Source organism: Polypterus senegalus, chromosome 2 (assembly GCF_016835505.1).
Source record: "Polypterus senegalus isolate Bchr_013 chromosome 2, ASM1683550v1, whole genome shotgun sequence".
In the NCBI taxonomy this organism is placed as follows: Eukaryota; Metazoa; Chordata; class Cladistia; order Polypteriformes; family Polypteridae; genus Polypterus; species Polypterus senegalus.
This window is the reverse complement of record NC_053155.1, coordinates 111,687,620-111,705,644: the sequence shown is the minus strand read 5'-3', so window position 1 is coordinate 111,705,644 and position 18,025 is coordinate 111,687,620. Positions and strand designations below refer to the sequence as shown.

The 18,025-nt window shown below is 34.6% G+C and overlaps 1 protein-coding gene across 31 annotated transcripts in view; it reads left to right on the top strand.

The window, feature by feature from the left end:
- dlg2 (discs, large homolog 2 (Drosophila)) overlaps positions 1-18,025 on the top strand; it is a 1,682,723-nt gene that overhangs the window by 1,598,826 nt on the left and 65,872 nt on the right. For all 31 annotated transcript variants that reach the window (XM_039744362.1, XM_039744355.1, XM_039744358.1 and 28 more), the window contains one exon: positions 10,750-10,825. In XM_039744362.1, coding sequence (XP_039600296.1) covers positions 10,750-10,825 — 76 coding nt within the window. The remainder of the gene's footprint in view (positions 1-10,749; positions 10,826-18,025) is intronic.

Below are 18,025 nucleotides of genomic sequence, written 5' to 3'. Positions count from 1 at the left end.
AGAATTTTAAATGTTCATATGATGTTTATATGTTAAATTACAGAAATTAAATAACTGCACTTTAATGTGAGGTTTACCAGCCTAATATGGTAAAATAAAAAAAAATCTTTATTTCTGATTGTGTGGCACAGAAATGCATGTATCACTTGCACTTTCCTTTGTGATTATACAAACATTTTAAAAAGATACTGCACAGAGACCAGCTATAATACTCATACATTTTTTAAATAGTCATTATTTTTCCAGTTATATTTGGAAATTGCTGGAATGGTTAATACAATACAGCTAGTGCTTAATAGACTTTTTTAAAGTAAAAATGCAGTCTGTTGTGCTGAATGGACACGACTGGTACATCACATTATGTAACTGTAAAAATCATGTGTTTAAAAGTTCACATTTTATACAAGTTTACAAAATCTAGGAATGCCCATGAAAGAAAACACAAGAGCTACACATGCATACACCTTACTAGCATTTGCTCCTCACCATTTGCTGAGGGACCTTCATGTCATTTCCAGTTTCCAGAGACTATAGGTTTATTTTTCAGAGTGTAGTTTAATTAGTTAATTAATACATTTACATTCCTGTTATATTACTTGATGTATAAAAATAAGTAAGAAATACATATTTTTAAAGTACAGTATATAAATTCAAATATAAATACAAAGCTTAAAGAAATGTAAAAATAAAATCATTTTCCTAGTTGATTATATTTCCTTTAATGCATGCAATGCGGCAGACTCTTCATATTTTCTTTGCAGGGACCTCTATAAGGAAGGTTTCTTTAAATTAAATTTTATTACCAGTACAAAGCCATTTAGTTGGTATATAATTTTGTTTCCTGGATCTAGTGGTACATTTTAAAGTGATTGCTGGCCTAAGGCCATACTGATTTCTGTCATTCTTTCTCCTCAAATACAATTTCTTTGATATGCTGTCTTCGTATTGCTCAGGTCTAATAGATAATTAATTATGAGAATATTCCACCATCTAACTCAGGAAAGAAATAACCAGAAAAAAATGATTATGTGATACTCTAATTCTCAGTAGTTTTAAGATAAAGTATCCCTTTGGGGGTGGCCCTGTGGTGCAGTGGTAGCTCTGCTGCCTCACAGTTAGATGACCCGGGTTTGCTTCCCGGGTCCTCCCTGCGTGGATTTTGCATGTTCACCCCGTGTCTGCGTGGGTTTCCTCCGGGTACTCCAGATTCCTCCCACAGTCCAAAGACATGCAGGTTACAACAACAACAACATTGATTTATATAGCACATTTTCATACAAAAAATGTAGCTCAAAGTGCTTTACATAATGAAAAATAGAAAAATAAAAGACAAAGTAAGTAAATAAAATAAGCCAAGATTAATTCATATAGAATAAGAGTAAGGTCCGATGGCCAGGGAGGACAGAAAAAACAAAAAAAAAAACTCCAGACGGCTGGAGAAAAAAAATAAAATCTACAGGGACTGATGAACCATGAGACCGCCCAGTCCCGTCTGGGCATTCTACCTCACATAAATGAAACAGTCCTCTTTGTATTTTTGGTTCTCACAGAAGGACTTGATGATGATGGTCATGTAGACTTGTGGCTTTTAGTCGTTGGACTAAATGTTGGAGCATCATGATGCTTTGAGTAGGTGGTGGTGGCGCAGAACACCACTACAAAGAAACCGGAAAAAGAAACAGAAGAGAGAGTAGGGGTTAGTACAGAATTTAGAGCCACCATGAATAGTTATTATAATGAATTGAACATACAGAATATCAGGATTAAATTAAAGTGAAGCTATGAGAAAGCCATGTTAAAGTAATGAGTTTTCAGCAGTGTTTTAAAGTGCTCCACTGTATTAGCCTGGCGAATTCCTATTGGCAGGCTATTCCAGATTTTAGATGCATAACAGCAGAAGGCCGCCTCACCACTTGTTTTAAGTTTTGCTTTTAGAATTCTAAGGTGACACTCATTTGAGGATCTAAGGTTACGATTTGGAATATAACGTGTCTGGCATTCCGATATATAAGATGGAGCGAGATTATTTAAGGCTTTATAAACCATAAGCAGTATTTTAAAGCCAATCCTGAATGACACAGGCAACCAGTGTAGTGACAACAAAACTGGAGAAATGTGTTTGGATTTTCTTTTCCTAGTTAGGATTCTAGCAGCTGCATTCTGAACTTGTTGCAAACGGTTTAAGTCTTTTTTGGGTAGTCCTGAGAGGAGTGCGTTACAGTAATCTAGTCGACTGAAAACAAAAGCGTGAATTAATTTCTCAGCATCTTTCAGTGATATAAGAGGTCCAACTTTTGCTATGTTTCTTAAGTGAAAAAATACTGTCCTAGTCGTCTGATGAATATGCGATTTAAAATTCAGGTTACAGTCAACAGTTACTCCTAAGTTTTTTACTTCCGTCTTGACTTTTAATCCTAATGCATCAAGTTTATTTCTGATAACCTCATTGAATCCATTATTGCCAATCACTAAAATTTCAGTTTTCTCTTTATTTAGCTTGAGAAAATTACTATTCATCCATTCAGAAATACAAGTAAGACATTGTGTTAGTGAATCGCGAGAGTCAGTGTCATCAGGTACTATTGATAAGTACAGCTGTGTATCATCAGCAAAGCTGTGGTAGCTCACGTTGTGCCCTGAGATAATCTGACCTAACGGAAGCATGTAGATTCAGAAAAGCAGCGGACCCAGGATAGAACCTTGTGGAACACCGTATAGAATATAATGCGTCATAGAGTTATAATTACCACAACTAACAAAGAATTTTCTACCTGCCAGGTAGGATTCAAACCAATTTAGGACCCTGCCAGAGAGGCGCACCCATTGACTAAGGAGATTTCTAAGAAATATTGTGATCAATGGTGTCAAATGTGGCCTGTGTCTGCATTTACCCGCAAGTCATTTACTACTTTAACGAGTGCAGTTTCTGTGCTGTGATTTGTTCTAAAACCTGACTGAAATTTATCAAGAATAGCATGTTTTTTGAGGTGGTCATTTAACTGCATAATGACTGCCTTCTCTAGAACTTTACTTAAGAAAGGCAGGTTAGAGATGGGTCTAAAATTTTCAAAAGCAGAGGGGTCAAGATTATTTTTCTTGAGTAGGGGTTTAACTACAGCAGTCTTAAGACAGTCTGGGAAGACCACCGTATCTAATGACGAGTTTACAATGTCAAGAATATTGTCAATTAGCACGCCTGATACTTCCTTGAAAAAACTTGTTGGTATTGGGTCAAGGACGCAGGTGGAGGGTTTCAGTTGAGAGATTATACTATGTAAATCAGGTAAATCTATCCTGGTGAAAGAATTTAATTTGTTTATAACGGAGTACTGGGGCTTAGGAGGATCCGCAGTGTTAGGGAGATGTACTATATTATTTCTAATATCATTAATTTTTTGATTGAAAAATACAGCAATAGCCACACAGGTTTTGCAGGAAGTATTTTTGAGGCATTCCTTTGTGTTACCTGGGTTTAGCATACGATCAATTGTAGACAATAAGACTCTGGGATTACTAGCATTGTTATTTATAATCTTAGAGAAATAGCACTGCCTCTCAAGACAAACTGTGTTATTGTGTTATTTTAGCCTTCAATATCTCATAGAAAATTGTCCACCTTACTATTTACATTATCCTCGCTATTAAAGTTGGCATTATAAACGGACTGATTGTTTAGAATGTTTGTCATTTTTAAAGATGCTGACAAGTCAAAGAAGCATTTTTTAACAATATGCTTCTCATGAATATTTTCTATCATTATTTCTATATAAAACAGTAGAAGAAAATGGTCTGATAGACCAATATCAATGATCTGCTTCACATCAACTTTTAGTCCTTTGGTAATTACTAAGTCTAACGTATGACCTGCTTTATGTGTAGGCTGATTAACAAATCTCAAATCAAGTCTCAAATCAAAAGAGTCCAGGAGGTTCATGAATTCCTTTACTTTTAGGTCACACTGATTATCTATACGTTAAAGTTAAAGTCGCCAACTATTAAGAGTGTGTCATATTTCATAATTAAAATTGAGAAAGACGCGTTAAATTTAGGAGGTCTATACATGGATAATACTAGAACATGAGAATCTCTATGAATAACAACAGCGAGATACTCAAAGGACTTGAATTTACCAAAACTATGTAACAAAGGCGCTATATAAGCACCTGACCCGACACAGAAAGACAAAGACTTTATGTTTCTTCACCCGTGGGTGCACGTCTTCCCCGTGACCCCCAGGCAATAGACAGTCCCAAAGCAGGAACACTGTACCACAACACACTCTTCTTCCTCTAACACCACTCCTCCACAAGCATAGTCCTCCTCCTCCCGATCCTGGCTCCTCGAGTGGGGGTGGCTGGCCCTTTTTATAACCCACCTGGAAGTGTTCCAGGTGCTTGACCACCTGGTCCTAATTGCAACTCCGGGTGGGGCTGAAGATTCGTCCAGCCCGGCTGCTGAGTCCATACAGCTCCCCCTAGCGGCCATCCGAGCCCCCAACCAGGCTGTGGAAGACTCCATCTCCCATGGAGCCCTGTGGGTGGTTGGGGAATCACCGTCAGCCATGGAGGCTGCCACCAAGAGTCCCAGGGAGGTACTGGACTGCCCATGGTGGCTCCCCCGGAACATAAGCAGCAGGGGCGTCCCTACCGGGCATGGGACCCGGCTGTCCTTCACAACTAACATCTTTACACTTTAACCGGCAGGAATAGATGTTTGCCAAGCTACCCCTCCTTTTTCCCTGGCTATCCGCACAAGTAAAACTGTAATCCGGAGGCGCAGATTCGATTAAAACAGCCGTGCCGTCTGAGCTAAGCCATGTTTCACTTAGTGCAATAAAATCAATTTTTCTATCACTAATAAGATCGTTGATTAAAAACGTCTTGTTAGTTAAAGCTCTAACATTTAATAGTGCCATATTTAATGTTTCGGAGGGGCAGGGCTGAATTCTGTGCGCGATATTTATATTTGAGACAGAAACTAAGTTATTTTTGTTAGTGCCGCTCTGTGTGTGTTTTTTATGTAACCTATAGTCTGTTTTTATAGTTTTAATGCATTTTTCATCTAAAGTAGTAATTGCAATTAAATTATTGGTGTTTATGCTGCACTGCCTAGATTTTTTACGTGCATTAAGATTGGTTATTAGAGTATTAATGTTGTGCAGTTTTACGGAAGACTTTGTTAAGCCATTATCATGTCCTAGCAAAGCAGTAGCATTACAGAAGGGGTTTAAAGTGTTAAAAGTAGAAACAGACAGTCAAGATAGACGAAATACCTTTGCGATGTTTTCGGAGAGGACCCGGGCGACAAATCTATTCGTATGCAGGCCATCCCGCTTGAAAAAAATGCGGCCTTTCCCAAAAGAGGTCCCAGTTGTCGATGAACCCAATGTCTTGATTCTCACAGAAGCCTCTCAGCCAGTTGTTTAATCCTAGCAGACGACTGTAGTATTCATTTGATCGTCTGACGAGAGGTAGTGGACCCGAAATGAAGATCTTTGCCGATGGGTTCCTCTCCTTCGTGTCTTTAATTAGTGCTGCAAAGTCAGCCTTTAGAATCTAAAGCCTTGAGGTTAGGTGCATTGGCGATTCTAAATTGTCTCTAGTGTGTGTGTGTGTGCGCAATGCAGTAGGCTGGCGCCCTGCCCAGGATTTGTTTCCTGCCTTACGCCCATTGTTGGCTGGGATTGGCTAAAGCAGTCCCCTGTGACCCTGTAGTTGGAATATAGCGGGTTGGATAATGGATGGATGGATGGATGGATGGATGGAGTATCCCTTTGGAATGTATGGTTTTAATATTCAAGTAGCCGGTTGATTTTTTTTTCTTTTTTCCTTTAAAAATAATTAGTAATGTTGTATTATTGTAAATGCGTACCACTAGCAAAACTGAATTAGACAGAAAGAATGTTACTGATTTGTGTGTTGTGCTATTGTGTATCATTTATTATTAAATTCACAATGCTGCAAATACTGCTACTACTATTAGCAGCACTTCAATTACTACCACTAATAATAATAATACAAATAATAATAATGAAGTATTCAAAATAATAATCAGTCAACACCTGAGAGAGGTTACACAGACTGACATAATTCAGTTTGTATTGACAAAAGGAAAAAGAATCACAGATACAATTTTCATCTTAAAGCAATTATCAGAGAAATCAATTGAAGGAAACTGTGCATTCATAAACTTGTAGAAACTGCATGACAGAGTGCCCAGGGAGGTGTCCATTAGTATGCAAGGAAAAAGTGGTGCAATAAAAGATTATTAGAGTAGTATTAGAAATGTATATAGGAGCAAACCCAGTGATGCAAACAAAACATAGAGAAATGACGAGCTTCAAAATAAGGTTTATATAGGGGTCTGTACTTTGTATTGTGACTGTTGTGACTGTTGTGATTGTTAATGGATGTTCTAAGTAAAATATCAGAAATGTAGAGTTGTGGGAACTATTTGTTGCTGATAATTTAGCAATACTAGCAAAAACGGAAGATGAACTACACAGAAAAGTATGGAATTAGCAAGAAGCCATGGAACACAAAGGATTAAGAATAAAAAAAGTGCCATAAAGAAGTTATCTCGTGCAATAAAGGGGAAGTTGAATGAATTAGAGTTATAGCCAGAAGAAATGCAGAATTAAGTCAAATGGACCACATCGAATATCTAGACTCAGTGTCTGAGGCCAGAGGTGGTTGTGAAACAACAATACAATTTGAAGCTAGAGTATGATATAGTAGGTACAATGGAAGGAAGTTAGAGGAATTGTAAATAACACAACCATGAAAACTTTAATATAACTTATATAAGACAACAGTCCAAGCAGTTTTGCTGTGAAACCTGAGTCATTAGAAAGATAAAGAAAGAATTGCTCAAGAGATCAAAAATGTGTATGCTGCAGTGACTGCTGGGATGTCTTTAAGAAAAATGTAAAATGGATGAGCAAGTCTGCAGGGGTCAAAGGTGTTATGGAGAAAGTTGTGGAAAGTAGGTTGTGGTGGTTTTCACAGATTCTATGCAGTAAGTAAGAAGGAGATATCACCTGTAAAATGATTGTGGTTATCACTGAAAGAAAGAAGACTAAGAGAAAGACAGAGGCTTAAGTGGAGATAGCTGGTGATAAGAAATTTGGAGTCACTGGGTCTGAGGGCAGATGATGTGCAGACAATGTTAAATGGAGACAGAGGATCCTTATTGCTGACCCTTAACAGTTGGGAAGTGCTTTCAGGTAAAAGAAGAAGAAATTATTTTGCTCAAAACAGGGCATAGAAATGATTAAAGATGTATCCCTATGTGGGTAGTACAAATCAAAGAAGGTTATGCTTAAGATATACAGTAAAATGTACTAGTGAGGCCTCATCTGGAGTACTGTAGATAGTCCAGAGATCGCAATTAGACTGATACCAGTACTCCAAGGTATGAGCTGTAAGGAAACAGTGAAGGAATTGGGAATTGGGTCTTTTCAGTTTAACCAATTAGAGATTACGAGGTGATCTGATTGAACTGTTCATAAGTATAAAGGCTGTGGTGGGCTGGCACCCTGCCCGGGATTTGTTCCCTGCCTTGTGCCCTGTGTTGGCTGGGATTGGCTCCAGCAGACCCCCGTGACCCTGTAGTTAGGATATAGCAGGTTGGATAATGGATGGATGGATGGATTAGTTTAAAGGGTATTAGAACACTGCATCTAAGCTGTTACATGAAAAAGAGCAAAAGTAAAAAAAAAGTAAATTTTGCAGAAATGCTTAAAAGTTTTTTTTTTTTGCATAGAGAACCATATACTATAACATATAGAGTAAGCGACTTAAGGAGTGTGACAGACACTAAGACCCTAGAGATCTCCAAAATTTTTTTGGCAATATTAGGTGAATAGAATTAACAGGTTTTGTTGAACTGAACTTCGTGTTTTTCTTAAAATTGTTATAGTATTATTAATTTTGTTTGCTTGTTTTCTTAGATATGTTAAATTTACTTCCAAAAATGAGAAAATAAACATGAGTAAAATTGTAATTTGAAAAATGTAAATAAATAAAGAAAAATTTGGAAAATAAAGAATATAAATATTCTTAGTCACTTCGCTCGCCAACCCCCTTTTCTGCGCTACGCGCCAGCCACCTCTCGTCTCTGACACTCGTTATGTGAAAGGGGGGGCTGAACACACCCCAAGGAGATGTGGTTGCTCCTCCGAAACCCCCTCATTAACGGTGATGCAATGGGAAACAAATAGTTTTTTTTTTTTTACCTCCTATTTGCTCAATCAGCTGCTGGCTTGCTGCTGCTGTTGTGCTGCGTGATGTGCATCTCGTGCGGTGCTTCAAACATTTAAAACCATGTACAGCAGCTGTCTTTGTCATCTACTCTTTGTCTTTTATTTACAGCTCCGGCTGTCATTAAATCTCTTGGCACAAAGTCTCATCTCGCAGGACGTGAGTTCTTGATATTTTAGTTTATTATTTAAAAGCAGAATAAGAATTTAAAAATCTAACAATATCACATTAAAGTTCGATAAATTCTGAAAAGAATGATACCAAACATATATATGTAGGTTTTAAAATAAGCCAGATTTAAAGCATGACAAAAAAGTGACATTGAAACATCACATAAAATCGTTGCAGAAAATCGTTACACTTTTAGGCTTTGGATTTTATATATATATATATATATAGAGTAGATATATAATTCATTCATAAAGAATATCTCAGTGCCCCAAAAGTAATGCACATTTTTTCATAAATAGAAATTAATGCATTTACAAGTATCTCAGTACAGTATTTTAAAAACCACAATCCTTGGTGCGCCTTCCCAAATGTATTTTCTCACATCTGTCTCAGACATCAGTTTTCTTACATTTTACTCCCAGGTAACTTATAACCACACGTGTTGTGGAGGTTTGGTTAGAGATAAAAGATTTGATCACAATCCCTTTCCTTAAGATATATATGATGTCAGTGCATGGCAAGAGAAATGCTGTACTACTGTAATGTTGTATATATTCATCTCAACCAGTGTTTCCCAAGCGTGGTCCTGGGGACCTACTGTGGCTGCAGGTTTTTGTTCCAACCAGACTCATCATCAGCGACAACACCTGATACCAGCTAATTAAATGAGCTTAGTGTTATTTTTTTTTCTTTTATTTGACATTCAGAAAAGCATAGCAGAATGATTTTTACATTTATAAGACATTTAGAAATATTTTTATTTTTGCTATAGATTTAAATGCTTAACTCTCTTTTGTTGATTTCATTATATTTTGTCCTTTGTGCAGATTTCCCCCTTCATTGTATCTTATTAAAGACAATTAAAAATGAGCAGAGCAGACACGCTGGCAAAGAACACTGAATAATCAAAGGCTGCAACTACTTTAGTGTCAGACCCACTAATTAGTAAATAATGGAATAATTAAACAATTAGAACACAGATTGAAAATATTGTTAAAAAGAAAAAATACATTATTCTTATATAACTACTTGGTACATTTCAATATTTTTTTTAGCAAACTTAGTTTTCTAATTTCTATATTGTTCCCAAAACACAGAACTGGGAAATAACAGTTCATTTAATTAGCCCAGGAGTCCAAATAAAAACAGAAGCTGGTTGGAACAAAAACTTGCAGTCATAGGAGGTTCCCAGGACCGAGTTTGGGAAAACTGATCTAAGCTATAGAAAAAACTGTAATCAATTTTTAGATGTCAAGTCAGTCATTGTGGTAATGACCCGGACGAATTTCAGAGATTCTTGCCTGATTACATTATGCTATAGTCCGACCTCCACCTTAAAATGTGTGATAAACATTCAAGAGGTAACAAGATGTTAATAAAAAAAACTATGAATATTGTCTTTGACAAAACCCCTACACTGTACTGTTCTGAAAAACTGAGACATATGATTGTTTTTATTCCTAACATAGTATGTACTGTATAGGCTAAACACATGAAAACGTCAAATTTTAGGCAAATTGTTATAATGTGACTCTTAGCCATGTTTTTTTTTTACTTTAAAAGGTATGACTGACTATTAAAAAATGTGTATATGTCACAAATAGAATACCCAAGCTATTTCTTGAGCCTTACAATGTCTGAAATAATGCTGACAAATTAAACAATGCAGAAAAATTAATTTCCAAAGATCTTCTCTAGTCTGTCCAGGGATTAAGAAAATAGTGAAAGGACATCTGAAAGCACAATTTCTTTATATTTTAATATATGTTTTTATTAAAAGACTAGCAAATTTTTATGTATAAAATGGATATACTAATAACTGAGTTAAAGTACAGTTGCCTCTACCATATTGTTGAAAATGAGTCATACATTTCTTTAGTAAAATATATGCTGTATATATAAACTGTATACATATCAATTCACCTCTGTAACTTGTTTTAATTTATATCAATAATAATAATAATCAAATTAACCTATGACACTGAATTGGATATTAAATTAACATAAATTGAATTAAAAAGAGTCACACTGTTATTAATTTGTGGCAGCAGGTGAGTTGGAGTGATCGGTCCAAGACAGACGTTTAACAACAAGGTGTGACATCAGACTAAGAAACTGGAGTGAGAGCATGTAGGTGCTGTGACCCTCTATGACGAAGACTGGTGTTACTTCAGGATTTTATATAGACAGCAATGTGAAAAATTTTGTAGTTATCAAAACTGGTTTTATTAATAATTTTCAGTACCATATTGTAGTTGGGTGTTGTTTAAAAAGGATTTTTTTCATATGATTAATCTATTTTTTTTTCTGTTGTCAGAGTGGAAAGAAAGGAAAGAGCACGGCTAAAGACAGTAAAATTTAATTCAAAGACAGGTGTAATCGATTCTAAAGGGGTAAGTATAATCATGCATACTATACTTGTAGAAGGAATTAAGAATTAATTATTGTATTGAGCTCTTGGTTTAACAATTCAGGTATAATGATTCTACTGGGGCTCAGAATATAATTGTGTGACTTGAAAAGGGAAGAAATCTTGTAGGAAAAATGGTTTCTAAAGAATTTGTGACTGTTCTTAGTGAACAGACACCATGAATAGGAAATATTTTACCCTTCACATTTAAATGGTACACAGTGATATTCATATATTTTTAACCTTACATTACATTGTCTGAAAGAAGAATTTCACAAAGGATCAAAAGCAATACAGCATATACATATAAATAAGGATAAGGGATAAAGCTTCATCCATACCAGTATTATGAAGCCATTACAATGTTAGCCCTGATTTACTTTTGGATTCATAAAAAGTCTTTTTTGCAGGATGCCAGCATCTGTGATAAATCTAAGATAATCCTAATGTTGGCGTTTAGTGTTGCTGAACATGAAGGGATGGAAAGTGGCCTGATTTGCATAACAAAATCAGAGGACCTAAGTTTTATAGGGAGATTGCATGCTTTCCACAAGTAGTGTAGAAAACTCTTCATTCCTGAAAAGCAGAGAAAGGTATGGCACAGTTTTATATATGCATAATGTAAGAATTGACTCTCAAAATTTGAATTATCCAATCGTTTTGAAAACACTGCAGAGATGAACAATGGCTGTGTTATCTCTAAGCTTAAGGCTGCAATAAAGAGCTCCAACAGGTCGACTTTAAACCAAACTCCAGAAACAGAGAAGTAGTGATATTAGGGGACTAACCCTGACCGCATACCACAGATATATAGCTGCATGTCTATCCTTCTATTAATTACAAATTCTGAAAAGGGACAGGATACTTCAAAGTGTTATGTATAGTGATGGTCAAGGAGTAATGTGATGCATTTAAATGCATGCATTTACATAAAATGCAGGACATGATCATCCCAAAAAATAGAGGCACGAGGAAGTGTAAAATAATCGATCAATTCTGTATTAAATAAGCAAATGAAAACTGAAAAATATCACAGAAAATACAAAGGTTTACTGTAAGAGGTTCTGTCATTATTTTATTAATAAGAGAATAGTCAAGGAGGTGGTGAAGTGCTTTAAGAACTATAAAGTGAAAATAACATACAATAAAGGAAATATTCTTAGGTTATATTTTTCTGATGTTTTCATCTTTGAAGAACTTAAGTGTTTCCAGGGTATATTAATATAAAACAAAATTATATGTAGATTATTGAGATGGAAGTTCTTCAAAACCTAAAAAAGGATAAAATCAACTAAATTCCCAGGATCATAATATGAAGCTAGTATAGACATACTTGAGTAAATCCTCAATATGTATTTTCAAGATGTAACTACATACTGGAGAAATTTCTAAAGAACTAAAGCAAGCTAATTGGGGGTTATTATATAAAAAGACATGGCTGTAACTTGTCCTACTAACTGTACATTTGTTATATTGGAATATATTGTCGAAAATACATGGATGCAAATGTACAGTATATGTATATCAGCAAACTGTCAAAGTGGACAAAGATGAGAAAGATTTTGCTAATATTGTGGAATCCAATGAAGAAAAAAAAGAAGCATTATATCAGATAATGTTCAATGCAAATAAATATAACATTTTACACACTCCAGGAACAAATATTCCATTTAAGTACATAGTGGGGTGGAGGATCTGAAATTTAAAAGTATGCATTACAAGAAAGACTGTGTCACTTTTCATATACATACTGTATATAAGCAATTAAAAATGTTAAAATAATGCTGGGCTACATAGCTTCATGTGTGTTGGATACAAGTCAAAGAAGGTGAAGGGGGTTATAGTTAACATCTATAATCTTGTCTGCAGTTCTGATGTACATGTTGCCTAAAAAATATAACACTGCTAGTGAAAGTACACAAAAGATCAATCAGAATTATTCTCCTTAATATACAATAATTACTGACAAACATCCATAAAGCTGCTGCACAACACAGTAAAATATACTCAAATGTACAAAAATGTTGCTGACTTAAATTCTCCAGATATACTCACATTACATAAATAGCAGTGTGTCATTAATCAGTTTTGCCAGTGTTTATTTATTGTTCAAATTAAACAAGGGTGTGACTTTTTAATAGGGTGTGGGGATAGCGTTAATCTTGTTTTAATTGTTTTAATCATAATTCTGCAGTTAAACAGAGAATTAACAATTGGAAGATTTCGAGAATGAACTTATGTTTTACACAAAAGATTATACTCTTGATTGTTTTGCAACATGAGTTATTGTTACTCTGCTATATGAAGGAAAGATTCTATCATCTTGTCAGGTGTTCTCTGTGTGTGTGTGTGTGTATATGAGTTCCTCTCTGGGTAATCCAGTTTTTTCCCCATATCTAAAAGATATTTGTGATAGATTTCCTGGGTACTCAAAGATGGCCTTTTATTAATAAGTTTGGGAGTTTCCCCAAGGTCATTTAGAATTTTTCACCTTTAAATCCAGTTAATTAAGATATTTAATTATCTTGGGCAAGTGTAAGTTATAACTTTAAATTCATTATATACATTGAAAAAAATAATCCCTAAATATATATATAATTTGTTCTTAGGTTAAATACATAAATTGTTTACATATTTTTTATTTAGAAGCTTTGTAAAAAGTAAATGTAATTTAAACTATGGATTTTCTGGATCTCCGTGAATGTTTTATGTTCATTAATCTTCATTTTAGTAACACATGATTGCAAAAAAATACACACACTATATGTAAAAACTAATCTTACACATTTGCCACAGTGTTGTTTTGAAAATATTTTTAAAAATGAATGAGCTCTCAAAAAATGATGAGATTTATTTAAAAATCTGTTATGTGTCAAGGACTGAGTCATCTGTTTTTCGGTCTCAGTGAATGAACAGTGTGACTTTACTCCTGCTTGTCATTTTCAGACATAAGTGCTGCTGATGAGTAATTAATTTTAAAACACATGCCAGCTTCATGCTGCATAAATATATATTAAATTATTGCAGTGTCTTCATATTGTGTAAATGTATGCTGTAAAGGTTATGGCATGGGTATTTGTTTTGATGTGTACATTTACACCTAAGAAATATAATTAATATATTTGACCTGTAATGCATAATTTTATAAGGAAAACTCTACATTTTCATGCAAATAACACAAAAATGAAGAAGGTATTTTACTGCAAATATTGCTTTGTTTCTAAATAGTCTATGGAACTAGTTAAATGCATTTATTTAGTATGCACATTTTTTTTTCTTAAATATGTTGGCTAGTTTGGGTTTTAGAGCATATTAATATTTCATTGTTTAGAGCCTAAGGTTATAGCCACACCAAGGACTGAATCCTTCAAAACATTTGCAAATATGCATGCATTAGTTCTAATTAGTTCTAATTAGTTTAACATGTAAAAAAAAATATACTTTTGAAATAATGTGAAACACATTTATACTCACAGAATATAAACAGTATTTTGTGAAATAAATTTGTCATTGTAAAAATAAATATTTATGCAAAAGAGATTTGTATTTAATAAATGAATAAATCAATCAAACTTAACTTTATCATACCCTTAAAATACCACACCATCTCAGAATGCCATGTAAAGCATTCAAGAATATAATTTAAAGTAATCAGATAACAGCATTACAAGATAAAAGAGTTGTAACTCACCAAACACACCATGAGGCATCTAAAACTGCATCCTCCTTTATATTAGGCAATATACAGTATTTAGAAATAGATATAAGTGATGCCTGGTCATGATTGCTGTAAATGAACCATGATCCTCAGCAGGACATGCTGAGTGGAGTAAAAAATTGTTGAACAGATTACAGATGATAGGCCTTCTACAGTTCCCTTTTATATTTTGTAACAAAAATATGTAACTAATAGAAATTCACACAGGGTAAGAAGTCACAATACTGGTGACAGGGTGGTGGCTATTTTCAGTTTAAAGTATAAAGACAAGCATATACTGAGCAGGATTGCTGGATATCTTTTTAATCTTTAATGGACAAAACACCTTAAATCTTAGAATCTTTCGTATGTTTTTTCTCTGGTGTATGCAAAGATAACACTAAACTACAATTGTATTTTTTACTGAAGCTTTGCAAGCTTAAATTATGAATAAACATTTGCCTTCCCCTATTAAAAAGTCACACCCTGGTTTAATTTGAACAGTACACAATCATTGCTAAAATGTCACATGAACACACAGATTAGTGATGTTAAGCTATTTTTGCAATGTGAAGAATTCTTGTCAGCAAGTTTTGAAGATTTTTACATTTGATTCTTTTGCTACTCCTGAATATTTTGGCTCATTGTGCAGCACCTCTGAGGGTGTTAACAATAATCCTTGCCTTGGTATTGCTTCTCACACCATTGTACTCAAAATACTATGTTTTGTAAATTAGTAGATGGTTGGAAAAAATTTCAGGAAATCTCAAACAATGGGTTCATTTGATATGAATTTACCTTACATTTGATTATGTTGTAAGAGTGGCACAGTAGTGGGTAGTGTCTATTAGGTTGAAATGCTACACCCCAGGCCCATGATGGGTTTACATGCCTTGTTATAAACAAATACATGCAGCCAACAGAGAAAATGGAAAATATCAGACTGTATGCTATTTACTGCACTAACCCTCCTGAACTATCTTTAAATTACATTAATAATATACCAAACTGATTGCAAGTGCAGTTTTATTGCTAGTGTCAGAAAGATGAAGAGGCTCTTAATACCACAGGTGTAATATTTAATTAAACCTCAGGAAGCAATGTGTAATGGAGTTAAGGCTGTAGGTAAGGTATTGCTTAACAGATACTAATTGAAAGCATATGCATCAGAAGTGTATAATTTTATTATAGTCTGTGATTTCTTTCTTCACTTTGCTGCTAGAAATCAGGCTTGTGTTTCTTTTCATCCTTCAAGGGTCTGATTATGATTACAATTAAGTCATGTGTCATCTCATTGGCCCTTGTGAAAAATTAGGGCTACATTTTAGATCATCTCACTTTAATATTAAAGTTGTGTTGAAACCTTAACACAAAAATTGTTGTTTTGAATATTAAACAGTACTAGAAAATTCTTACTTCAATCGCATTTTCCATCTACAGTATGTGTCCTGTTTAGAATTTCATAAGTTATCAGTCTAATTAGATTAGACCAGGGTTCTCCATCTCAAACAATATTGTCTATGTTTTAAAATTATTTTACAGTCCCTCCCTTTCAAAGATCCAAGAGGACAATGAGAAAAAGATCTCTTAATCAATATATCAGATAAGGAGTGGATGGTAGCAATACAGAGAATTCACTCGAGCTCCATATGCGCAAAGCATACAATTATCCAACTCAAAATTATATATCGAGCACATCTGTCTTGCTTAAAACTGTCCAAAATGTTCCCAGGTCAAGATCCAACCTGCGAATGCTGCAATCAAGTCCCAGCTTCACTGGGTAACATGTTTTGGGCCTGCACCAAATTAACATCATTTTGGACCAAAATTTTTAAGTGCCTTTCAGACAGCCTTGGTCTCACAATCCCTCCTAACCCATTAACAGCTGCGTTTGGGGTTCTTCCAGAGGGGCTTAAAGTGGAGAAATACAAACAAATTGTGATTGCATTCACTACACTATTGGCACACAGACTTATTTTGCTAAACTGGAAGAATCCTAACTCTCCTCTTTTAAGTCAGTGGGAAACCAATGTTTTATACTATTTGAAATTGGAAAAAATCGAATTCTCAGTTAGAGGATCTTTACAGAATTTTTTCAAAACCTGGCAGGATCTAATCAATAATATTTTATATTTTTATATTAAAGCACCTAGGAAGCAATTCTTTCCGCATTTCTTTTTCATCTCCATTCATCTCTATTGCCCTTTTAAACTAATCAATTTAGGTATGTTTACAAGCTTTAAGCTTTACTCCATTGGCCATGCTCACTTTCTTAAATATACCTGTATATACTGTATATATATTCTCCATGTTTTCTTTGATTCATTTTCATAAAGTAAAGAGATATAGTAATTGTTAAGTGTGCTGGATCTGCCCCATTTTCCTTTCTGTGAGTTGTTTCTCATACCACTTCTTTTTGGGGAAGGAAGGATACCAAGCAAACATTCACCTTTGTCATTTAAAAAATCCTCTGCTGGCCTGTTAAACAAGGACTCTTCTCTGTGGTCTTGTGCATTTGTGAACCCCCTGCCCTGTCACAGAGAATAAAGTACTAAGCTATGTGTCCTAAATCTAATTTCCGCTGTTTTTACTCCCAATTTAATTCTGTTCGAACATTTAGCGAGAATAGGCCATTCAGCCCAAAAAAGACTTGTCAATTCACCTAACGTTATTCACCTAATTTATCCAAAATGATATTAAGCCTAGCTTTTAAAGGCCCTAAAGTCCTGCTTTCCACCACCCTGCTTTGTGACTTATGCCATGCATCATGCTATATAACTTTTCATTTTATTAGTCATCTTTATTATTAGATTGGATTATTTTTAACGCTGTCTTCATTTAGGTAGTGAAGAGTCCATTATGACTCCTAGGTCCTTTTCATAAATTGTACTTTCACATTTCAAACATCACATTGTGTATTTACATTTAATACTTTAAGTATGAGTAATGTAAGTGTATGTAATTTCGTTTGCCTCAAATCTGGTCAAGTCTGAATTCTGTCCAGGTCCACCTGTAGTAATTCATCTGATCCTAGATTATATGTCCTTCCATCTAAATTGGTATCATCTGAAAGTTCAACCATATTATTCTGTATATTCGAAATATATTATATATATTAATATATTAATATATAATATTAAACATACTGAATATTCTATAAGTTAAAATGTATTGTTTTAGAAAGAGCAGTGGCCTCAGGTCAGATCCCTGCAATTCACTACTTTTAATCTAACCCTTTGCTTCTTATGAGTAAGCCAATTTTGTGCCAATAGCCATACTGTATATTGAACTCCCACTTTTTCTAATGTGACCACAAGTCTCCCATGTGGGACCTTATCAAAAACCTTCTGAAAACCAGAAGTAATAATATATTTATCTCCCTGATCATACCCTTTTGTTGCTTCCTCATAAAATTCTACCATATTGGTGAAACACAATCCCCAATCATCTATACCCATGTTGACTATTCAGTAATACACCTGTTCT